This window comes from Hesperophylax consimilis, chromosome 5, assembly GCF_061612785.1.
Source record: "Hesperophylax consimilis isolate HC1 chromosome 5, BYU_Hcon_1.0, whole genome shotgun sequence".
NCBI classification, from domain to species: Eukaryota; Metazoa; Arthropoda; class Insecta; order Trichoptera; family Limnephilidae; genus Hesperophylax; species Hesperophylax consimilis.
Window position 1 is genome coordinate 15091054 of NC_142840.1, and position 27571 is coordinate 15118624.

Below are 27571 nucleotides of genomic sequence, written 5' to 3' on the forward strand. Positions count from 1 at the left end.
GGTATTTTAAAAATATTTGTAACATCAAGTGTTAGAGTTATACACAGCACTGGGAATGTAAAAATTGAATATATGTATTTTTTAAACATTTTTATATTTAGTTTGACAAGAAAACGATTAAATAGCTTTGTACTTCAAATAGGATGGTATTCGGTCTATGCTTCTTTATTAATTTAAAGATCTAAGTAGGAACCGTATGGGTTTTATTCACCAATAAGTTAATTGATTATCGACAAAAATGGATTTATTTAATTTTGTAACTTGTTTCAAACACGTGAATTCCGACAGATGTTGTGCCCATAGTAATGGCTTTTAACCAATTTACAATATAATTGATTGAGTGACTCAATGAAGAATGGAATTTTGCTGGGGAAGGCAAGTAAGAATATTTCAGACTCACGTGAAAATTTTAAGAAAAACACAAATATTAAGGACGGGTTGTTTCGGAGAACTTGAACAATTCTTCAAATTTCAAAGTTAATTTTCAAGTTCTGTGAAAGATATTTTTAAGTTCTGTTTTTATTTCAGTTCTGTCAAGCAACTAGCCTATAATAATATAATAACAGAATTTTAATAGGACTTTCACAGAACCTATAAATTTTATTTATTTATTTAATACATGTTACATTATTATGAAATTTACATAGAGTAGATATAATGAATCACCATACTAGGCGGCTGCCTGTTTCATGGTGACCAATTGAGTGTAATTAATTTGTATGAAATATGAAATCTAGTGTAAACATATGAAATTAGTAACTATAGATGAAGCTAAAATTTTGGAAAAATTGTAATAAAAAGTAGAAGATAGAAACTAGAAAGGAGAAAGAAGTAAATGAGCATTAGATTGTAAAAATGTACATAATTATATATATAATTTTTAATATGTGTGCATGCAAGCACACATGCGTATATAGCAGCAGACATACCTATATACATATAACAGCACATGTATACATACACCCATATGACGCATCCTCACGCATATAAACAATATATATACCTCTATCTGAGTACTTGGAATAGGCTACTAACACTATAACAATCACACATCAAAAAATCCCCGAGCGCTTTCCTGAAACTGTCGTATTTGGCTATTGATTTTATTTCTAACGTTAAATTATTGAATATTTTTGGAGCAAGAAAGTTAAATTGTCTTTGTGCCATTGAGGTTTTTATTGGGGGAATAGTATAATTCGATTTGTTGGAATATCTTGTATTATGGGTCGATTCAAAAATATTTTTTTTCGTATGTTTGAATTTATAGTAGGAGGATATGTTTTTGACGTATAAGGATTTTATGTTGAGTACTTTGAAGTCGTTAAATAAGTCCTTCGTGGGGTGAATATAGTGTACTTTGTAAATAGTCCGCATTATCAATTTTTGAGCTTTAATTAATGGATCTAATATCGTGTTAGAGCATCCTCCCCAGACTATTATACCGTAAGATATAATTAAATGAACGTTGAAATTTGATGAATTGTTCAAATTCTTCGAAACAACCCGTCCTAAGTTTTTTTTTGGTTGTCTACTCCTTCACAGGGACGGGGGTGGGCGGCTACTTCACCGGAGATCATCTATTATCTCTACCGGCCAGGGCGGCTAGGGCGGCCGGCTGGGCGGGTGCCACCCCGCGCCATTATACCAGGGCGTGCTCGGGCCTTGCCGCCCAACGGCCCAACACGACCCTTCCTGCTTTATAATACCCTGGTCAGATCATTGTGATACAGCACACCTACGCCCTTATCTCGGAACAAAACCTTGCAAGTTAGCTCCGATTTCCTTCCGACTACTTTTATCGTTTTCGAGGACTTCATACTTTAGTTTAGACCTTAATAATTAAACTCCAGTTATTATTTTTTTTGCAGCCACAGGACTATTTATCGGTAAACACATATCATAAATTTAATTATGAAGCTGATAATCCATGTCACGAGGAAGCGCAACCTCTCAAACGGTGAGTTGTGGCGCTATTAAATTATCACAATTCTTAAAACCCTGAAATGCCGAGCTAATTACAGTTATGCTTGAAATATCATTTACATCTTAAAAAAGAAAATTTATTCCATTGTGAAAAATGAAAAAGAATAAACATAACCCGAACTAACCGAATCGCTGCTCTTTTTTTAATTGTGCTTTATCATCTTTGGGATGTCCTCACTGGGATCTCCAATTAAGTGTATGCTTTACATTACCTATTTCACCAAGTGTAACCTGTTGTGAGGTAGGTAACTGGAATTTACAGTCAAAATATTTCATTGCAATGTTATTGACAATTTTAGGGAATGTTAAATTTAGATTAATATTGAAGGAGAATAATTAAAACAGTATATAGTATTTAAAATAAGAAGAAAAAGGGTAAATTTTTAGACATATGGTTAACAATAAAATAATGTAAAGTTAAATGCAAGACAGTACTATTAGTGACGTAAGAATAAGAAGTTCTTAAAAATAAGGTCTTCAATTTCCTTCAGTGATCTCTTCTAATTAGCAATTCAGTGATTTTTTTGTCAAAGGAATACGTATGAGTTGTTGCTATGGCTACAGTTGTAGTTTGTTGTATGCGTGATGCGCTGTATATATATGGTATAAGTATTTTTAAATTCTTTTTTCCACACAGTATCTGTTTTATCATTTTAATTATTGTTTTTTTTGCGATTTATTCTTTTCCTAATATAAGTAGTCATTGCATTATGTAATCTTTTTACGGCTAACATTTTTATGATACCGGAATGAGTCTAGGATGGTAGTAGAGAGTACTAAAATTAAATGTAATATGTACAAAAATTCCAATAAATATTAAAAAATTTGTTTTTCTGAAAAACTTAACATCGTATTATCGAAATCAATTTTTACGTTACTAAGCCGTGTTGAACTTTCTCCTTCTTTAGCCAAAGTTTTGGACAGAGTTACAGTATCCATCATGAGGACAGATGTTTGTCAGACGATGAACACTGTAACGCTGTCCAAAACGTTGGCTAATGAAGGGAGAATTGCAACACGGCATAATAACCCAGAAAATGATCACGATAATATTTTCGATCTGGAAAATCTCAAAAGAAATAAAACAACATTTTATTTCCAAAATGCATGTGTATACAAATTTCCAAGAAAAGAATTTTCCAAAGGCAACATTATATGGATATTAATGTTCTGCGATGTTTTGCTCTTTCAAACAGAAGAATATTCTTATCACTTCTCTCGCTTCTCATAATCCCCAGTGTTCAGTTGGTTGACTGATGAAAACCACCTCGACGTAATTCGTTATGAACTAAACCAGGAAACTCAGTTAATTCCAACAGATGATCGCGAATTTGGCAAGAAAAATTACGCTCATTACTTTTCAGCTTGTTCTTTTACCGTTTCTACTCAGAAATTGTCTGATTGTTCACACAAGCGTGAAATACCCTGTGTTAAAATAGCTACACACATGCTCGTATCATTATTTCTTATACTATACTAAGGAATAAATCTTGCGTGAAGACTATGAAAAAGAAGATTTATTTAACTAAATGTAACAAACGTAAAAGAAATCCCAACACCTAAGAAAAGTTTGCAGCTTTTTAAGCCGGGAAATAACAATTCCACGCATGTTTTTGTTACGTTGTTATTTTTTTCACCCGTAAATGTGTGGAATGGATTCATGCGTGGAATATTATTCACCGTGAATATGTATTGGTTGGTAAGATTTACATATAATATTTTTTTCATGTTTGTACCTTCCTACTTTAGTATCACCACAGAAAAACAGTACTTCTTCCAGTTAAACATTCGATTTTTCTCGTCAAAGAGTCATTTTTTTTAAATGAGTACAATTTACGATTGGTACTCTTATAGGAACGTGTAATTGTATTTTGTGTACTTGAAAGCAAGGGAATAATGTTTTTTTCAGCTATTTTATTTCGCGGTAAAGTTGGTTCGCACTCAACTCTGTGTAGGCGGATTCTAGGTAAATGTTTGTAGTTTTTTAATTACAATTTTCGTAAGTACTCAAATTTAAAAGTTCATTGAACTGCTTACCGTGGTGTGAAAGGACATATTTAATTTTTATAACATGTTCGCGAGAGTTTTATAGTAAGAGATTATTTACATAAAAAATAAGGTTTACGAACTTTAAAATATCTATATAAAATGCTGTAGCACATATAGCAAATATCTAGCACTAAATTTGAAATATCTATATTAAATGCAGTAGAATATTGCTTTCTTGTAATTTATTTTGTAAATTATAAAGACACATAATTCAATGATTCCCTTTCTTCAGATTTTATTTATTTTTGTATTAAATACTATAATTAAATTACAGCACGTTTACGACGCATTGATACATTAAATCACTATACTAGGCAACTGCCTGTTTCTTGGTGATCAATATAAAATAGTTGAATGGAAGAGAAAAGCAGTAGTTAAAATGCAAAATGTATTACAAAAGTTCTTAACATCAAAATTTTCAACTGAAAGTTCGTAGTGTACAAATAAATACTGCGATACTGGATATACCCATTCTCCGTCTATTCACGAAAGCAATTTCACAACAAGTATCAATTTTCAAGTGAAGCGTACACACCCTTAGTAGTCATAAACCTTTTATTTGTTGACCCTATATCCAGTCCAGAAGTAGGAAACAACGCTGTGGTCTAGGTACTGACTTTAGCAGTATCTTATGGTAGCAAGTATAGCGTCTTGACGTCTTGTAATGGCGTCTCGACGTTCATTGTGGTGGACGCTGATTGGAAAATGTTATATCTGCGGTGTGCACTGTGCTCTCCGCGTTAAAGATTTTTTTTTAAATTCGTTTTCGTGTACGGCCAGCCGATATAATACAAATGAGAGAACAGTTGAAGGTACTGGAATATTCCAGAATAATATAGATTTACGCATAAGATATATCTAATAATAGTTGATCTGGCATTTTATGTGAACTGTTTCATACTTTTGAAAGACAGTTTGTTTCAAATTAATCAGGTCAGAAGTAATACATAAATTATGAAACTATTATATTATCAAAAGTATTACTGCCTCCTAAAAAGCCAATGGAAACTTCCACATTACACTCTTTACTAATAATCAGGTCAGAGCCATTGCTCTGATGATGGCTAATGTCCGTTAGGAGAGGGTAATTAAATAATATTTTTATTAGATACATTCCAAAGCATTTCTGTCGATTGCAGATAAAATTGAGTTGCTAATAGGCTCTTCTTTATCTTGTAATATAAAATCTTTCGTAAGATTTGTACGCGTCTCTAGACTTTTTGGAGCTAAGTCAAGAGCTATCAAGTGAGTGGCTCTATGCAAAATATTTTAAGTTTAGAAAGCAATATTAAAGAGGGAATTAATGTTCGATTTACGCGTTCAATAAATGATAATTTACGAGGGTTTTCCTGCCTGTTGTCGTAAAATTTGTAACTTAAAGTCATATTTTTATTAATTTATGCTTAAAGACGGAATCCGCCAAACAATTTTAAGTAGCCCATAGCCAGAACACCCAACATCTTTAATAACGTTACGTTTTAACTCGCGTCATGTTAGAATAGCAATATTGCTATTAAATTATTTAAATTATATTTGCTATAGAATGGTAAAATAATAATAACAAAACGTTATTTTGTACCTGTATCAAATAAATGTATGTAATAAATATGAAATATTCAAAAATAAACACTATTTTTAAAATTTGTTGCAACGATGAAAATGCTAAGAACATACTCGTACATATTTGGTTTGTGGAAGTGTAGAGAGGTATGCGATGGTAAAAGGAAGTTTTTACCTGGCCATTCATATCTGGTCACTTAACATGGATAATCTATCTACAGATTTAAGAAATGAACCACGGAGCTTTATGCTGCGTTTGAAGGTTCCTTTATTGTTTATTTTATTCGCATTTTTAAATATTTTTGAAACCTTTTAACGTTTTTTATATGCACTGTGTGGGTAGCCACCTACATAAATGAAAGCTTAAACTGTACAAAAAAGCAACCTTAAAGTTTAGATAATTCTAAAATATGGAGGAATGCTTTCTTAAATATACACATTGAATGAATTTAATGAGTTTAGCAGCTTTAAGTTGTAGTGAGCAGTATTATCATAGAAAGGAACAAAGTGGGGTATCTCTGGCGCTTTTAAAAATGTCTGTATTTAAGACTACGGATATCAAACTGTACCAAAAAGTAACCTTAAAGTTTAGATAATTCTAAAATATGGAGGAATGTTTTCTTGAATTATATACACATTGAATTAATATAATGATAATAGCAGATTTAAGTTGTAGTGAATGGTATTATCATAGAAAGGAACAAAGCGGGGCATCTCTAGCGCTTTTAAAAAGGCCTGTATTTAAAATTTTGGATATCAAACTGTACAAGAAAGCAACTTTAAAGTTTAGATAATTCTAGAATGTCGAGGAATGTTTTCTTTCATAAATATACACATTGAATTAATATAATGAGATTAGAAGCTTTAAGTTGTAGTGAACAGTATTATCACAGAATGGAACAAAACGGGGCATCTCTAGCGCTCTTAAAAATGCCTGTATTTAAGATTCCGGATAGTGGATATCCACCACAGATAAAATTTTCATGAAAATACTAATCCTCCTTTACTTATTCATGTATTCAAATGGACTGGGCGTAAGGAATATTTAAAAAGAGTGATGAACATCTATGAGTTTATTGAAAGTAAGAAAAGCTCCAATTTCTTTAGTACAAAGCTTGATTAATAATTTAAGCTATGTTTTTGTTGTTGCTCCCTTGCTGGCTTGTGCTAGCTTACGGCTGTGAGAAGTTTCTTAACTAGCGAAAATAAATGTCCTAGTTGGCTGCTAATGAAATTTGCGTTGTCCTCATTTAAATTAGGGAAGCAAATTTAGTTAGTTGAAAACCATTACATAATTAATGAAATGTGTCTGCCTGGAGACAATTATTTATTCAAAATGGAAGACCTTACGAGCATCAGATATGCTCTCATCGAAGTTACAAAGTCTATCGTTAATAATTAATGACATGAATTTTGTTGTTTAGTTTTCTTGTTGAGTTATTCTGCTATAAGTTTGGAGGTTCATCAATCGCTATAATGTTAAAGCATAAAAATGCTGCTGCATGTGATGTATCTGCTGCTTCTTTTACCGTTTTACACTCGTACAAAAACTTTCATCGACGGGTATAATTTTTTGAGTATTTAATATAATTTTAGTGCAGACTTTATCGATAGGAAACGCCATGTTCACTGTGGAATGCTATTTCGATTTTTAATGTATTTCTTTCACCGTAAAAAAGGTAACCGGACAAGTAACAAATCAATACACCTTTGAAAACTCAAGAAAGTCGAAAGTATTGTGACCTACATGGTTGTGTATGAATCATAAATTAAGTCAAGATTTTTTTGTAAGCATGTTCATTGTTTTAAGTAAGTTTGTAAAAATATTAAAAGAGGAAAATTATAACGAGAATAACAAAAAATAAGCGTTAAACTTTGATAGGTTGCAATATTGTATATACATTATTTCTCCCCGTGTCCATAATCCATATCTTAATACTTATTTCAAACTCAATTACATTTGAATTGTTTTAATCTAGAATACCAACTGAAACTATATAGAAAAGTTATGGCACGCCACCGGTGTTTGAAGTTAATCTACTTAACCGATCACCTCGAAACCTAGAATATTGTTGAAACAAGGAAATATAAATAATAACAGATATCGTTGAAATATCGTTGGACGCCAAGTTTACGTTCTACCCAAAATCTGTGAAGGCTATATAGTATTTCTGTTTTCACGTTGTCTGAAACGTTGGCTAAAGGAAGAAGAGCAACGAGACATAATATTCCAAAAAAGTAATCTTAATATTAGTAAAACACGTTTATTTAATATTCAATGTGAATACAGGTATGTTCGCAACCAGAATGTATGTATGTTCGCAACCAAAATGCAGGTATGTTCACGACCAGAATGCAGGTACGTTCGCAACCAAAATGCAGGTATGTTCGCAATCAGAAAAAAGCTTGACTTTTCTATGTTTTATTTATTTTATTTTTTATATTAACTCCACACAGGAGGCCCTGAAGAAAATAATTTCCATCAGGGCCTATGTCATCTTTGGGGATGCTGTGTGGAGAGTCTTTTTGTGGAGAGGAAGGAGTGAACATGGGTCTTGAAGAGTCCCAAGTTGTAGGAGGGAGGAAACACAGAGGCCGGCAGTTCGTTCCACAGCCGAGCTGTTGAACCTAAGAACGAATCGTAGAAGCGACCCGTTCTCATGTGACAAATGTATACCGTGTACAAATGTTGGGCGCGCGTTTGGCGTGTATCCCGACTACGCACCGGTGCCGAAGGGATCAATGACGCTAGTTCCTCAGAGGATCTTCCATTGCAATACCGATAGAACAAGGACAGCATACCTACCTGACGCCTGTGCTCTAAATATTGCAGTCCGTTTGTTAAGATTGGGGAATCTATCAAACGGACCGCCCGTTTCTGCACAGAGTCAAGGGTTTTTTTCAGGTATTTTGGGGCTCCGGGCCAGAGATGGCTGCCAAATTCGACAGTAGGGCGCACTTGCGATTTGTACAGGGTCAGCAGTTGTGTACTATTAAAGTATCTGCGAGCCCTGTACAGGTACAGTACGCCCAGCTTCTGAGAGGCCAACTTTACTCTGGCTTCGATGGAGCCCCCGTACCTGAGCTGGTCACTTATAGTTACACCAAGCATATCAATGGAAGGCCTGTTCGGAAGATTGCTTCCGTTGAAGAAGACTATGTATGGCTAATCAGTGATCACACGGAGAAAAATGAGTATTGGTAATTTATTAAAAATCTCTACGAATTACTGAGAACGGGATTGCAGATCTTTTCTTGTTAAACTTTTAGTAAATTTATAATATATCGGAAAACGTGTTCATGCACCTGCATTTGCCTTGTCAATATATAATGACGAAATGCGAAAATATTAGGATTTTTATGAACATGTGTTCTGAGATCGTGATAATATATTCGTATTTTACTAAAAGCTAAAGGTAAAGGAAACCAATTAATTCATTCGTTAAAAGCCTGCAATCCCGTATTTAACCGGATTACCAATTATTTGGAGAGATTCTTAAAAAATTAGCAATGCTCATTTTTCTTCGTGCATGGACAGTGGAAGCGTAAATAACATTAGAGGAAATTATACAGTTCTACAATTCACAGATTGTGGGTTAAACGTTAAGGCAGAGGTACACAGTTGGACACTGTAACGCCGTCCGAAACTTCGACTAAAGAAGGAGGTAGCCCATCACGAAGCAATAACCTACACGTTAATCACAATAACACTTTTGACCGAGAAAATCGGAATTTATATGTGGAGAGGAGAAGAGCTTTTAAGAGGAGATTTTACGAGTAGATTTGTTCGCAATTATTAAAACTCTTGGTAGGGAGGTTACTTTAAAGTTCAAAATCTTATCCTATTCTCGGTCAGTGGCTGAGTTTACGTTTAGGTTAAGTCCATCGGATTCCGACCCAGGTGTAGTGTATTTCAATCAGTTGCTGACTAAGTCCTCCATTATTGCACAAGTAACACTTAATTATAATGACGGTATAGAGGAATTTCAAATATTTCCATGTTTTTCGAAACCCGGGAATGATATATTATCTTTATTAATTTTTTTTGTGAAAATCTAAGCTCAAAAATCTTTTAAATTTTGGAGTTTTTAACGGCAATTGTCCGTCCTTTTAGCGTCTGATTAAAGTGTGATCAGTTGTTTAATCATAACGGTCTCAATGTATGTCAGCTGATCACGATATGTTTAAATTCAGAACAAACGTCAAATAAATAAAAAACAAAAAGTAAACAAAATATGGTGTTTGATACACCCAAATTCTATAATCTTTGAACAATCTATAAATAGAAAATACCTTTCCCCCGTACGCTTTTAAAAATGATCCCCCTTTAACATATTGACACAATAACTGGATATATTGCGACAGGTTCAGTCGAATGTATTTTCAATGGAACCCGGAAGAGATAATAATATGGGAGAGTTTGTTGTAATTTCGGTCAGCCAAGTCCCCACTGTGATCGTGTAGGGGAACGCCTTCACGGTAACAATGGAGAGATTTCTTTGTAGGGAAAAATCTTTTTGGTCTTATTCCAGCTGGCAGAAACGTTAGTAAATCAATAGAATCGTGACATCCACGGACTGGTTCTAACAATAACCACAAGTAACATTATTTCATTTATACATTTCCAATCGAGTAAATTGTAAATAGTGGCGGAGTTTAAATGAAACTATTTATTATAATTCGTTTATTGTTTATAGATTTTTTGTGTATGGCATCACGTGAAACATTGGTGTAACTCTTTTAGGGAATGTTGCGAGGGTGGTTTTAACTGTGGGTGGAAGAAAAGAAGGTTGAGCAGTTCTTGGGTTTTCATATTGGGTTACTCTTCATATTGCAAATTCCCTGCTTAGACCTTGAAAAGGGATATCTTTTCAGGGCGATTTTTTTTCCTGTTGAAAAATATTGTTAATTTATTTTTGACTTATTTTAAATGGATCGACGGTATGAAAGATTGAATAGTTGACGATAAAAATGATATTTTTGGCTATTTTTTGTTGGATTTGATCCAGAAATTCTATACAGTAAAATTAGTGCACAATTAATTTTGCACCCGAACTGACGGTTCAAGAGTTTTTTGGGCTTCAGACAAACTGATTTTTATTGATTATAAAATAATAACTTTACAGTTTTATCGAAAAAATATGTCTGTTAAATTTTCTGTGTATGGCTATGTAAGATTCAATATTTAATAAAAATATTGGGAAATATTCGTGAAAATATGACGCCAATATTGAATTGTAGGTACGTAGAATAAATCACACTGTAGGTAAGGTGAGAGAACCTCTGAAAGAGATTTAAAGCTACTTTGTTCCGAGCCTTGAACAATGTGTGCATTAGGAACGCCATGTAGAGCAATAAAGAATATATTCTTCCTTCTGTTCGAAATTCTACTCAAAAGCCATTTCCTTGACACAGTTACCATTAAAATGATTAACTGATAATCTTGGATATTTATCTCAGTTAATGTGGACAGTTGTAATAATCCCGACAATGGCACTGATGAAATATTATTTGATATTAAACAAAAACTTTGTCTTCAACCACTAAATAGTGTTAATTTTATATTCAACCATTTTCGTTATACTCAAACTTTTTCAGTATTTAAAATTGGCAGCAATATTCTTAATAGTCATTCAAATTTATAGCCCCATATAGCCATATAGCTACTTCAGGGCACAATTAAAACTAGCAAAAATACATCGAGTGACCATAATATATTATGTATAGGTAAAGTGGTAGACATAATATAAAATAGAACAAGGGAGCAATGAGAAAGAGATATAATTAAAAGATTAAAATGGAACAACATTATATAATAAAATGAAAGAGACAACGCCAGAGGGCAATATGAAGTTTGGTGGATTTGACGAAAAATAATATATTTAAATATTACAAATTTAATTGCAAATTAAAAATATTTGTTAATCCTTATTGAATACTAATTTTCAATAAGTGTGAATAATAGGAAACCGGTTGATTTTAAAATTAGATTAATTTAGTGGTTATTAAAAAGTTTCATTTCATATAATATGTCAAACCGAAAAGTTTTCTGCGAACATGAAATATCATTTATCGAATCTTTGCTGTAGCTGAATTCAGATTACATTAAAAGTTTGATCATCAAAGCGCCGTGGATTATTTAGCAGTGTTTGTGATGCTCTATTTACCGTCTGATCTCCTCCTTCGTCTATTGTGATGTCTTTGTGTTAATAACGTAATCAATTGGCTGTCTGCTTAATTAATGGCCGTCTCGGCAAATATAATATTAGTGAACAATTAGCTATTGTGTTGCTGACTATTTGCATGATTTGACATCCACCGTGATTTAAATACTCGTTATTACTCATCTTAATAGGTCTCTTAAAATATATTTTTTTGCTATTGAATACTTCTTATTTGTATCTACCTGTCTACTGTTTTAAAAATTAAAATATCTTTCAAATAACAACAGTAGTTTGTTGAAAATTTTATGGGTTAGTAAAATGTTAAAAAAAAAATGCCTTCATATAATTCGTATTCATAGCGTTCATGTATATATATAAACAATTAAAAAAGGCACATCATGTTTAAATTTGGTGGACTTTTGTTATTTTTGGTTGAATTAAAAACAATTATATTCACGAGGCCATAATTACAAATTATTAAAAACTATAATTACGTATTATCCGGTTTCGTCAGAATTTCATAATACTTCTTTGAAATGCGTTTTATTCAGGTTTTTAAAGTAATTCTTCATTCCTGAATGTGTGGAGGTTAGTGCGATCCCACAGATCCAATAAAGTAATTCTTCATTCCAAATATCTGGAGGTTAGTGCGATCCAACTTATCCAATAAAGTAATTATTCATTCCGAAATGTGTGGAGGTTAGCGCGATCCCATACATTCAATACAGTAATTCTTCATTCCTGAATGTGTGGAGGTTAGTGCGATCCCACAGATCCAATAAAGTAATTCTTCATTCCAAATATCTGGAGGTTAGTGCGATCCAACTTATCCAATAAAGTAATTATTCATTCCGAAATGTGTGGAGGTTAGCGCGATCCCATACATTCAATAAAGTAATTCTTCATTCCGTCTGGAGGTTAGTGCGATCCAACTTATCCAATAAAGTAATTATTCATTCCAAATATCTGGAGGTTAGTGCGATCCAACTTATCCAATAAAGTAATTATTCATTCCGAAATGTGTGGAGGTTAGCGCGATCCCATACATTCAATACAGTAATTCTTCATTCCGGAATGTGTAATTAAGTTTATAGGTATTCTCTGGTTGTCTTTTTTTACTATTAAATGCATATTTCACAGCCGCATTGCTCATGGTAAAAAAATATATCAAGAGTTGAACGTTATAAGGAACTGCAATGAAAATTATTACGGCTTTAAAAATATATTCATATACGATCAACTCGTAGATCAACTAACGCTGATTCTGAATATATAAGTTTTAATAAATTATTGTACATAGAATTTATATATCGTCATTTAAAAACTAATAAATACTGTGTTATTTTAAGACACACCTTTTGGTGGGTAAAACAGAACGTCCAGTTTCATCACAACTAATCTATTAAAGTAATAAATCTATGATTAAAACATCCACATCAGGGTTGCCACTTTGTGGAGAACTGAGAGGAATTTTTAAGATTTTCAAGAATTGGGTTTTTTGGATTTCAAACATTTTTAAGAATTGGGCCTGAACTAAAGAGAAAATCCTAAATGACCAGATAACAAACAGCAGTGCTAATTTCAAAAGAATTTTGTTTCATTTTTGAGGTAAAGTACCTTTTGAGGATCTTGTCGATATTTTAAAACGTATGCATTGGCACCTCTGGTCCACATTCACATTTGAACCGATGAAAATATCGTCGCTGTTAAATCAAACCGGCATATGTGCAAAAATGGAGCTTTTGAGTTATTGGTGTCAAAAAATTTATTTTTTTCTCTTCTATTCTTATGTCGAACCGGCATGTCGTATAGTTGGCCGGTATGCATTTACGCGGGAATGGCCACTTTTTTTAGCAGAAGACAGACCTATTCCGCAATACGCCAAGTGCTTCAAAACTTTCAAGGGGGAAATGCGTCCATCATGTAAGTAAAACTGAATTATCTCACAATAGTACATTTTTATTATTACCCAGATATGACTTATTGTATGACTTATTGGCAGATAATCCGGTTTGCACTTAACAAAAGCGTTTATAGCAGCCTCAACTAAAACAAACCGGCATATATGCCAAAATGTCTGACCCGGGTAAAATTTCTCCCGGTTAAAAAAATAAATTAAAATTGGCAAATTTAATAAAAAAAACTTTAGCAAACTGAAAGATGCGAAACTGCGGTGAGGAATACGAGTCTAAAACCCGTGGAAGAGTGAACCAACACGCAGGGAAAAAGAAGCATTATTGAGATGGGGAGCTGTGTGCTGAAATGACTGCAACATTTAAATGACAGAGCTGACTGTCCTAAAGATGTTGTCTTTTACAACGATAATTGTTGTGGACAACAAAAAAATAACTTTATGATGGCAATGTACAAATATGCTGTTACAACATTAAAAAATATATCACTCACAAATTTTTAGTAAAGGGCCACACCAAAACAAGGTGGATTCGGCTCACTCAACCATTGAAAAATAAGTTAAAAGAGCACTTCGAAGCGGACCGATATACTTACCTTCCCAATACGCCATGGCCATGAAAACGGCAAAGAAAAGTGGCAAGCCTTACCTGGTTCAAGAGTTGAGTCATAAGGACTTTTTGATATAAAAGCTCTGAAGGACCCCCAGGTAATTTTACCGATTTTGGACATTCGAATGTTTAAAGTAATTAAAGACGACGGCAACTTTTACTTCAAAACATCCTACGGATCACATGCCTGGGAGGAGGCAAAGAAAAGGAATAAACGGGGCAATGGGAGCGTGAATCCTGTTCTGATGCAAGCTTATTCCAAGATACCATTGATGAGAAGAAGAAAAATGTATCCTAAAGTTAGTTACCTTCCTCTTTCCCTTCCCCACTTACCTTCAGCCTCACAACATCCCCCAATTTGGGATGCCATAGTCTCACTGGCTCCAGAAGGGAGCAGTTGGGACTCTTGTGAGGTATTCACTATAAAAAAAAAAAAAGAAGTTACCGCCGGGATAATACCGTCAATTTATTCAGATTTCCATAAACGATTGGGAAACTTTGAAGTTACCAGCAAAGGGAAGAGCAGTTTTATGTTAATTGTTGATAAAAAAATTGTGAAGCAATAAATTATTTTTTCATTGACAACATTATCTTTTTTTATACCTAAAACAGGTTCCAAAAGAAGAAGCCACTATGACACAAAAGCAAATATTACACTGATTTTAAAGCCATACTGGCATATCTGCATTTTACTCTTAATTTAAGCAATTTTCGATTTATTTGCAACTACTACTTCAATAATTTTATTTATTCATAAGGTGGCTTTGAGGTGAACCAAACGGACGTTAAAATGAAAATATCATATTCGAAATCTTTAAAGCGCTCTGGTGAAAAACTAGCATTTTGCTGATATGCCGGTTTGATTTCACAGCGACGATATGTTAATGCTGGTTTTTAAACACCGGTAGATTATTTAGCAGGTGTAGTCAGGGATACATTTTGCACTTTGATTCAATACGAGAACATTAGTGACGAGATTTTAATATTTTACCTAGTGTTCTTTGTTTTTAAAAGAGGGTAATCTTAAGAATAAAAACGTCTCGACTCTCATACTCTTGTACAGCGCGCGCCGGTTGAAAAAAGTAGTTTTTTTAAGACAGGCCATCGGTGACGTCACTGGTCACTTCCATCATTCGACAAAGACGTCATTGGTCGATTCTATCAGTTTTTTGGAGACCCGAAAAATTAAATCTTTAAATATTTTAACTATTAAAACTAATTACAACAATAAAAATATACTACAGGTATTAAAATTAAAATGACATTATTGATAAATAAATAGACTACAGTTCCTCATTGCAATGGCCTAAAAATTCCAGGCACATACATATTTTAGTACGACCGGAATACTGATTTTGCACTGTATCAAAAGTTTTGGAATATCTGCCCCTTTTAAAGTAATGAAAATGTACTTAAGACTTTTCTTCCATTTTAGCTGATTACCCCTCGAACCACAGAATTAATTAATTTATGTATATTTTTCTGCCCAATCAGTTTAATTCTAACAAATTCCCAACGCACGGGAATTGAATGAGCTTTTGCTGCAATAGTCGGTACAAAGGCTTTGAAGCAGTAAAAGTTTTCCCGGATTAGAGTGGTATTAATAATGATTACTGGCGGTAGATATTGCAGTCGATAAAGTTCATTATTAGGTGTCAGAGTTGGCCGAGCAGAACAATCGCACTGTTATCGTTCCGCCAATCTTCTGCCAGCAGGTTACGCGAGTTTAAACTAAAGCGAAATCGGAAATTAAAGTGCCGAAGTTTCATCGAATGGTTGCGTTAGGAATTCAAGTTACAAAAAAATGTATCGGCATTAGATATACAGTAGCGTAGCGATAAAGGTTATGGCCCCAATCCTTCATAATATTATAATTTGAAAATTAGGACATTTAAAAAAAAAGCGATTCCAGCGTTTTTTACAGACAATGCACCACAGGCGGTATCTTGAGTGATCCCTTTAAAAAATGAGCTGACTTTAATGTATTATTTGCCCCTTTAATATCACAACGTCTTCATTATATTTATGTATACTACTGATAGGATGATTGAAATAAATTATTTTTTTCTAATCCTCAGTTATAACTAGGTGAACGCTGTACCGCAGGCAATCATAAACAGAATGGTTTGACTTTAACGTGCCATTTGTTTTGATAATGTCACACTGTCGAGCATACATCCAGTTATGTAATAAAGAGGTTAGTTCTGTATAAATTAATATATTTTTAATGCATTTTGTCATTTTAGGCCAGTCATTTAATTATACTAATTTTTTTTATTTTTTAATTAAGCCAATGTTCATAATTGAGACGTATCAGTTTCAATTTCCACAACGTAATAGATAAAGCTCATTTTCCCTTTGTAAAGACTTGTTTGTTCTTTATAAGGATGTATTATAAAATAATATAGGTAAAGCAATTGTTCAAAGTATAAAAAATAAGAAACAATCTTCACACTAAAGCAGGAGTATGCTGGGCACGTAGCACGGTTAGGTAACGGATGACCGCTGGAATTCCAATATCATCGGTTACGAGAACCCACAAGAATTGGCAAACTGGAGACATTTGAGAGATGCTTGTGTCCAAAACTGGGCCCGAAAAAACTGGAATAGTAAATGTATCAACCCAAATTTTACCAGAAAGTGAAAGACGTTTATAAATACAAATATATTAACACTATGCTCCTCTAACGATTTCATTGAACCATTATTCACAAGCAAGCAATAACATTTTTCCAGTATTTTTTTTGAAAAACAAACATTTTATAATATCTACATCTATTTTTAATTTGTCTTTAAAAACTTTATTTTTTGATTGACTACGTATTGAATTCCTATCCAGAAATTGAGTCAACAGCTCTATTAACTTCGCCAAATGCTCATCGGGTAAGACCGACATTTGTTAAATGCTGTGATGTTATCCGATTTCAGAGAATGCGTGGGAGTATGTCCTCGTTTGTGTACGTGATTGACATCAAAAATAGATAGAATGTATTGTCATCGACAACAAGTCTATCGGCTGAATTTCAGCTCAATCGGGTGTCAAAAAGTGTTTTGATTTCTGCTTCCAAGATTTTGCATTAATTCACAAATATAAACGTGTAATTCAAATAGATATATTTAATAAAAAAAACAATCCTTTACCATCTACCCTTGCAAAAAATTAAAACAAAAAATATATAACTAAAATAAAAGATGTTATTAGTCTTTAACGTCACTCTGCGGGAACCGATGGATGGAAAAACTATAAAGAAGCTGCTCAGTGGTGATATTTTTTGTTACCAGTTTTTTTTTGGATTTTCCAATTACAAGAAACTTATACTCCTTTTTGTTCGACTTGTTTCATCACGGTTTTCTTGAAAATCTTTTACAAAATGGAACACAATACCATAACGCAACAATTTAATAACAAACTAACTAACCATCACGCCGTTTCCCGCATAGGTAGGCAGAGAGGACGGACAGCTAAACAACTTCCGGTATTTCAGCAAAATAATTAGTTAAAATTAATCTGGTTACAGGCGTCTGCATTTGGGATGTTTTTAATTACGCTTTAATATCTTGGTGAGATGTGCGTCGAGAAAATCAATTAATTTTTTGCCAATGTGAGGTTGCCAGAGTACTAAACTTTATACTAAAAACATGAAAACGATCTAAACAAAAAATGGGGAAACAATCGTTGATACTCTCGCAGCCCTCAAAAAGTATATTTCCTAACTTGCTTGATGATACTATGGCTGATCTACTTAAAATTAACCTAAATAACTTAATCAGCACCACATAACTTTCGATCTAAAATGATGTGACTCAAACCTCAATTGTCCATAATCACTAACTACACTGAACCAAAACATACGATCTCTCAACAAAAAATTCTATGAACTCAACATTCTAATCAACACTTTTATAAAAAACTTTAAAATTATTGTTCGAACCGAACTTTGGATTACAAACGCATTCATCCACACACAAAAAACTCATTTACACCATGTACCATACATCAAATAATAAAAAAACAAAATGACGGTGTCATAATCTCCATAATAACCATATTACCTCAGTTTCTGAAATTCTTATTGAAAACGCAAACTGTTAATCGTCAACCAAGAATATGCATACTTACAATATATATATATGCAATGTCTACTAAAGATAAAGATATATATATTATAGTAAATAGTAATTGTAATTATATGAAATGTATTAACTGTATTAACTGCATTGTATTAACTGTACACGTGACTTTATTTGTACATAATATGTGAAATGTTAACTCTTCTTCCATCCACAAGCTAAGGCTTTTAATGGAAGACCAGTAAAATTATAATATATTATGTTGTTTATTGCATTAATAAAAAAAAAAAAAAAAAAAAAATATATATATAAATATATAAATAATACATCACCATCTATAGTAGACATTGCACAATTCATAGCTTCCCTCAATACTCACCTAAATAAACTAAACTGCTTCAAAAATATTATAATCGTCGGTGACCTTTAGTACTCGTATATTAATATCCTACCCATTGGCCACCCAAAAAAACATAATTACCAAATGATACTGTTGCAACCAAATAATTTTAGTACTATAAATACCATGTTGCAACATCCCAAAAGAAACACTGAGTCCTGTATAGACCGTAAAATTGTAAAATCAATACAGTATATAAATAGCATAGTATTTGAATCCTCCATCACGAACCACTACACAACCATTTTAGGACTGACAAAACCAATACCAAGCTTGTCTGTCCAACGCAACTTCACAATTAAAAAAATTGTCTATGAAGATATAAAATCATGCTTAGATAAATAATCATTGGAGCACCTAAGGAGTATAACATCAACAGATAACGCTTGGCATTACTTCACTACATACTTACAAACCATCATCACACAAATTACCAAGTCTTCACAAAAAATTATACCCCACCGTAAAAAAACTGAAACCTTGGATAACTGAAAGCATTTTAAATAGCATTAAAAAGAGCCAAATTAAACAAACAAATTAAAATAAGCCCTTTTTGACATTGCCCTCTTTTCATTCTACAAAAGAGACAGAAATATATTCAGCCAAATTATATGTAAAGCTAAAGAGCTACCCTTAAAAATAAACTAATATAATCCCATTATGAACCTTAAAGCGTATGGTAAATACTTAAAGAAAGTACTGATACTCAAAAATTCAATGACGATAATATCAAAAATATACTCTTGAGACTCTTAATGAACAGCTCGATCATTACCTAGAAACAAATTATCTACTCTCGAAGAACCAGAACAGCTTAAATAAGAACAGAAACACACAACACGCAATAAAGACAGTAACAGACTTTATGAATACTAATATTGACTCAAAGAATAAAGTAATTTCAATATACATTGACTTACGAAAAGCTTTCGATACAATATCTCACGACATTCTTTTTAAAAAAATCTTACTAAACTCTGCTTTACCTGAAACGAACTTAACTTACTGATAAGTTTTAGGTCTGAGAGAACTCAACAAGTTATAGATAATCAACAACGTAAAAATTTAACCCCCCTCGATCAGTTACGGGGTGCCCCAGGGTAGTGTTCTAGGTCCCCTATTGTTTCTTATCTACATCAACGATCTTTGCGAACTAATTACATAAAGCAACATTGTGAAATTCGATGATGATACCGTAATAATCTGTCAAGCTGATATATGGCTCAAGATATTTTTTAGAGCTGAGAAAAGTCTTGATGTCATCAAACAGTGGCTGAAAGTAAACAGACTAACCGTACACAAAAAAAAAAAAAATTATGACAAACAGTATAACACAAAGAGGTCAACGTCGAATCATTTTTCTGAAAATAGTAGACTACTCACAACCTTCCTCAAAATACCATTGCGAAAGCATAGAACATGTTAAACAATGTGTCATTTTTGATGAAAACTACGATAAACTGACCATATTAACTCATTAACATACAAACTCTAAAAAATATGTACCTCTTAAACAATATCAAAAACTTCTTTCTAAGCACAATACTAAGATCGATTTATTTTAATCTTTCCTAATCTTTAATCACATATGGTCTACTGTCTTGGAGAAGTACAACTAATAACTCCATGGATAAGCTAGAAAAAGCACAAAAATTAAGTATTAAACTAATTCTTTAAATATCATACGAGACTGACTCTGAGAAAATTTACAAGCTATATAAAAAATGAAAAAAACACGCTTTGTAATGCCCCACCTTCTTATTGAATTAATAACTGACAGCCAACCAGGTTTCTCTTTTCTCAAGCTTCATCAGTATTAACAGCTAATATAATAGCCCTGATGAGGCTTGAGATAAACAAAACCTGGTTGGCTGTCAGTTATTAATTCAATAAAAATATGGCATATTACAAAATTCATTCTTTCATTTAATGTATAATGCCACATCCCAAAGTATTTGCTTCCTTCGAGAAAACAAAATTTCATTAATCTGTTTTTAGCTGCCAATACATTTTATTTAGATGTTTTGATTGGCGAAACAATAATTTTCACATAGGCATTTAAGTTTTATCAAAAATGTGAATGAATAGTGAGTATTTTAATTTGTACGATTATATTGTGGTTGAGGATTATTTAAGAAATGAGCTAGCACAAATACTTTTCCGCTTGGAAATCTAAAACAAATTAAAAAAAACAACAACAGAAACAAAAAAAAATGGTTAAGAAAAATAATATACATATTTTGTAAATTGTTGAAAGGGTAGTATTGCAAATGTAATATCCAGATAAATAATTATACACAAATTTTATAGAAACGCCATTAATATATTTTTAAACTAAATCTCAAAGAAAGAAAAATATCAAGTTGAATATTAAAAAGTAAATTTATTTTAAAGATCCAGTTTTGATAGAATAATAGTTTTTTACACCTACCTTCTATTTTCTCTAGTATGAAATCTGTTCAAGATATCAAGTAATTTTAATTCTATTAAATTTATCAAAGATATTAAAGCGTTTAAGTGCCAAGTGTTGTAATTGATTACTGAGAAATTTCTAATACCATTTTCTGCCAAATAATTTCTCCAAATAACAAATGAGAGAAACTTAATTCTGTAAAAGGCGTGTAACGTATTTGTCGCATTTCGAACAAGCTTATGACTGCCGTAATTCATTTTCCTTATTTAGTTTAACGAGTATTGATAATGGTTTTGAGATTGTTGTGCTAGGCTAAAGAATATTTACAGTTAATTTAATAATGTAGCTAAAAATAGGTCGTCCAATTAAATCACCATCGATTCTTTCCAAGACAAAAAATAGGTTACTTTAATGACTTAAAACTGACTATGCTAAATAAATGATTGATTTAACATACCCATGATAGACCAGAAGAGATATGAGAAAAAATATACACGCCAACACATCAGCTCTTCCCACAATTCCAGTAACCTGTAACAGAGAAATTAAATCACATTATTATTATTACTAGTAGTTCTGTGACCAGTACACATAGCTTCCAAAAAAGTATGTTTCTAATTTTTCTTATTTAATAAATCAAAACCAAAATTTCCTTCGAAATCATAAGATGTAAATAGGTACTTAAATACCTAACTAATCAATTATATACCATATACGAGTATTTAACGTATATTAAAAAAATTCAAATATGAAATTTTAAAATTTGTCCAAAGAAACGTCACAATAATGAAAATTCTTTTTCAAATATTTTTCAGGCAAGAAGATATCTTAAAATAAATAAAAAAACGAATAAGAAAGTCCAACTAAAACGACGATTTAACATATTAAAAGATTACTGAATCATTAAAACGACCACCCTTAAACTGAAAAAGGAAAGTCCAAACGAATTTACAAAAAAACAAACGATAAATGCAAAACGGTAAAGTGAAAACAACGATTCCGCTACGTTTAGTCAATTATTTTTTTCGAAGGAAGAAATAATTAGGAGGTTTGACATTATATACTCGTATTAAAAAAAAAACAGACTTTGTAAAAACAACTTTGTTGAATCAGCTGATCGGGATTTGTTTGGCTCAAGCTTGCGCTAAGGGAAACCCGGTTGGCTGTTTGTCTATACCTGCATTAAATTCAATGAACTGGTGTATTACAAATTGTGGTACAATTTTCCCTTCTTAGATGATGGTACGGTAGGATGATGTAGATAGGGTAAATCATCCAGAACGCTGTATTTCAGGAAATCATGTTAACCTTGGAGTATCTTTTTCAATATCTTTCTTTCGTAATTTTTTTAATGATAAGCAAAGCTTTAACAATACCTAACGACAAAACGGTACGTCTTTTCATGTAACACATTCAAAGCATGTTTTCATATCATACAAACAAAATGATAATATTTTCAATAGAGAACAGAATAGTTTCTAATCAAATTTAAATTGAAGTAAATTGACAAAAGGAGAGACCGTTAAAGTAACTTATAACATATTCCCTCTAATAAACAAACTATCGCGGAGGAATTCTTAAAATTGAATTACTACTTATGCTGCCGAAAGCACTCGCCCCTGCCGCCATTCCTAAAAAACCTTTATTGAATTTCTGAAATAAAACATACGGGAAAGTGGTCGGGTTCGGCGAACTCAACCGGTCCAGAATTTCCCTACATTATTGTTGGAACGTCTATGCTTTACTTTGAAGGTGACAGGGGTTTTATTTGGGTTTGTCTGAGGTTCAAAGAAAATAAGGAAAGGTAAAAAACCAATTTTTCGTGTCAATTGATAAATTGACTCACGACTGAGAAACTTATAACGTGATATGTTTTCATAAACTGGATTCGTCTTAGTGGACGCATATTTGGAGAAATGGGACGAACGATAAATGGAGAACATACACGCTAGCAAACACACGTGGTTATCCAATACGATGTCAGAGATACGAATGTACTCAGAACTACAATTCAGATTCTTTGATTAGCAACACACAATGTCGACAGTGAATTATTGGCATTCAATCATGTCAGCTTGAAAACCGATGCGTCTGTTTGACATTTGAATACGGCCATTGGACTTGTAAATACAATACCGTTTTCAGGAAGACTCTGGAATTATTAACGTTAAGGGTTAGGCACTATATTGTGCGAATAGTTCACAGTGGATATACTTCATAGATACCTTTATTGTAGTATGAGAATGTTCACGTTCACCAAAGTGAAGTTCTAGTAATAGCTAAACAAATGTTCGCATTCCTCTTTTCTGTCAAGTTTCTTATTGCATTTAAAGCCTAGTTGAACCGGTTGGAACTTGGTCGGGGAAAAACGTACAACAAAGTATCGGGACAGCCCCAACGAACGTGAGTTTTAACAGAGTGCTAGGAAAAGTAAACACTCAGGCGTAATCGACAGCTTGATTGGGTTTTAGGAATTTTCATCCGCTCATGTAGTTCGGCTGCCGTCGGCGTCGCTGTCTGCTTTCCAGGAAACTTTGTATCTTTGATTTTTCATCAAATAACTCAATAGATAGAAAGAGGAAGCGATTTTAATTAAATGTGATTTGTACTAATCGCTTTTTGAATAAATGAGAATATAAATTAGCTCAGTATATTATGTTTATTGGAAAAACGAGAATTTAATTAAGGCTGACAAGTCTTGGACTATAAAAAATGAACACATTTTCCATCAGCGTATTTCGTTTCCATTTAAAATCAACGTTGTCGTGACATACATTTTTGCGAATCTCGTTTAGAATTTGACAAGAACGAATTCGTATTTTATACCGTCAAAACTGTCCAAAACGTCGAGGACAATAATTACGGAATGAACAAATAATGTTTTGGTAATAAGCCTCTCCACGCACACCAGCGCGTTCGAATGGAGGGCCATTATTAAATCCATTTATCAATGTCCTCTGCCGATCCCTACATTCGGAAATGTGTTGGTTTTTGTGTTTTGTTTCGGCAGACCGCCGCCAGAGCGCGGAGTGATCGCGGCGCATTTCCCGCGCAGCCGAGTGTCAAACCTAAATCCTGTAATCATTTCAGATTGACACCCACTGCCAAGTCCGGACTCGTGATTTGTGGGTTGGTTGTACCTACTTGCGCACTACCAGCGTCCCCTATCTACCCTCAGTACCACCAGCCGTGCCGCCGGTGAAAAGCTTCGCTGGAATATAATTATATTGCGGTTATGCAATTAGCGGAGTGTATGGATATATATCCACGGCGAACGCGGTCAAATAATAATATTAATGGTCAACTTGTCGACTGGCTTTGAGCACAAGGTTAACTAATTAATGCTGTTTTCAAGCTTTATGTATAACCCATGAAAATACATTTAATTAATAAATCTACTTCGAATTTTTAGCTAACTTGATTACGTAAATTTAAAATCAAGTCAACCCGCGAGAAACATTTTTGTTTTACAATAATAGATCTAATTTAATATGTAGTGAAATAATTTCGACTTTCCGCCACGGTCCTACGCATCGAGCGGCAAGACCTAGTTGCTTCATCATATCATACATTTTCAGAAAAAATGCTTGTGTGTATGCGCGTGTGTGGGTGAATGCCATCAAAGGTTGATAGAATGCATTGTCGTCAACAACAAGTCTATCTCCCAAGTTTCAGCTTGATCCGATATTAGGAAGCGGGTTAATTTCCATCAATTTTTTATGCATCAAGTACTGAAGATGAGATCAGAAAGATGATGCCCCCAGCAGCGATACATTGATGAAGGCGATTTGTGAAGTTTTCGGCCGCATTTTGGCACATCTCTACGTGTATAGGGGCGTTTTTTTCCCCGAATTTGAATATTGAGTTCTTTCAAGGCATGAGCCCGATATTTAAAAATATTTTCTTTTTGGTAGCCCCACAGGAAGAAGTCGCAAATTGCAACCAGAAGGCCCGCTGTGTGACGATGAAAGTACGACTATTTTTGGAAACGAGCGGACGGCAAAGCCCTGGTGTTATCCGGACCAAACCATGGTAATGACTGAAAACGGCACGACCCTCTCGACACAATGAAATCCCTCACAGGTTCCTACCCCCACCACACGGGATGTACTGGTCCTTCAAAACTGCAGTCTGGTTTACTGCACCAGTATTTAAAAAAAAAAATAAACCGCAGAAAACATTACCCAATTTTTATTATTTTAACAAAATTGATGGATGTATTTCAAAAACCTCTCCTCAATCATGGTCACCTGCGCACACACATTAAATTGACGAGAGTTGACATTTCAACATTGTGTAACATTCAGCTGAGTCCTTCGGTGATTCATTTCAAATACATTTTACACATCAATGTGTTTCACCATACATCGTATATTCCTTGTTTAAAATGGCGATTAAATGATTTATTCTTAAAGAGAGAATAAACATGATTACGTAATATAACAAGAAATTAAACACTTAATATCGATAGTTTTATTGTATTTTCATTAAATTTGATTTTGCTGTATACTAATATTTTTCACCATAAACACGTTTTGCCTCAGAATTGAATACCCAAAAAAAACTAAAAATAAAGCGGCCCGTTTAATTTTACGGCTCCATAGCTCATTAACTGAGTGTAGCGAAGTCCTATTTTACCTAGATCGTTTAGCATTTGTCTGTCTGCAAATATGTTCATGCATTTACGAAAATCTACCGCATCTATTTTATTATTGACTAGATGGCTAACTCCGACTTTCGTTTATAAAGAGTTTTTTATTTATACTTTCGCATTTTTTCAATATTATGGTACCTACCTGCCTGATGAAAGTTTAAAAAAAGAATTGTCACTATGATAGTGACTTTTTTCGATAAATTGCATATTCGAAATAACAAAAATGTTTTACAAAATACGTATTATGGTTTTTTTTTTTAATTTTTTTTTTTTTATATTTACTCCACACAGGAGGCCCTGAAGAAAATAATTTCCCTCAGGGCCTATGTCATCTTTGGGGATGCTGTGTGGAGGGTCTTTTTGTGGAGAGGAAGGAGTGAACATGGGTCTTGAAGAGTCCCATGTTGTAGGAGGGAGGAAACACAGAGGCCGGCAGTTCGTTCCACAGCCGAGCTGTTGAACTTAAGAACGAATCGTAGAAGCGACCCGTTCTCATGTGACAAGTGTCAACTGTGTACAAACTGTGTGGGTTTATAATTAGGTAGGTACAGGGAGGTGTAACTCCGATTGGAACCTATTAATCTACCAATGAAAACCTCTGAAAGTCTAGGGAATAAACTTTCAGAGTTTTTCATTTGTGTATAGTATAATACGTAGACTCAGAATGAAAATTGTTCTGTCTACATATTGGAAAATCTATGGTTTTTTGGGACCAATTTGATTCATACTAAAAGTCCGAAGATATCGATCTAGTGAGTGGTTTATTTATAGGTAGGAATTTAAGAACGTACATATGCGACGCTTTGCTACGGACGCGAGGTCTACTGTTTACATAACTCATGATGTAAATGACGTAAAGAGCTGAAAATAGTTGAATTAACCTAAAAATTCAAGACTGGAGATAAAAACTATCACGATGCTCTAACCCAACATTATAGAGTTTTGTTGCTTCTGAAAACAGATTTTATTCTCTAGACTAAAAATATTTTGTTTAAGGAAATTCATCTTGATAAACCGGGTTTGAATATTTTTCCTCAATAATTTTCAATGAATACTTCGACCATACTTCGAAAGAGGGAGCCAAAATATTTCTACTACCTTCTATGCTTAATATAAGCAAAGTCTCCTATTATGATGAAAGTCATCGAGCTCCAATATTAAACTCCCAAAATTATTCAGAAACACGAACTGAGTTATTAGCAAAAAGCTTCCCTGAATTCTTATTGCCAACATATTTAACAAGCTCCGCTGTTTGGCAGATTAACTACTTAAGTCAGTTTTTGAGTACGGCATTCTTCCCATTATGTCTTTTTAAAGAATGTAACATTGAGACCGATAAAAAAATCTATTGATTAAGTAACAGATTAAATTAAAAATCAATAACAAAAAAATAGGAGATATTTTGAACGAGTGGTAGACTCAAAGCAATAAAAATGCAATCTCTGAGGCGTACTCCTGCTAGAATAAGAACGTACAACGAATGGGAAGTTCCAAAAATAATGCAACATCGATGTAAGCGTATTGAACAAAAATAATTGGTTTAACTTGTAGAGCGGATGTTCGAAGAGTGGAGAGCCGGATATTACTCGCAAGTGGATGGAGGAAGTCGCGGCTGCCTCAGGATGATATGGGAGGAGATAGTGAACCATATACTCGAGTTGAACATGTCAATAGTCGGTGTAACAGAGAAGTATGTAAAAGCTGTTTTATTTGTGGTATTTTAAATAGGTAAGTAGTTATCTACGAGTATGTCCT

General features: G+C 33.3%; 1 protein-coding gene across 1 annotated transcript in view; it reads right to left on the reverse strand.

The window, feature by feature from the left end:
• The window catches only part of LOC149423571 (protein O-mannosyl-transferase TMTC1-like), a 583937-nt gene that overhangs the window by 39954 nt on the left and 516412 nt on the right, over positions 1 to 27571 (reverse strand). The window contains exon 3 of the mRNA XM_089632018.1: positions 21620 to 21693. Within this exon, the coding sequence (XP_089488144.1) occupies positions 21620 to 21693 (74 nt within the window). The remainder of the gene's footprint in view (positions 1 to 21619; positions 21694 to 27571) is intronic.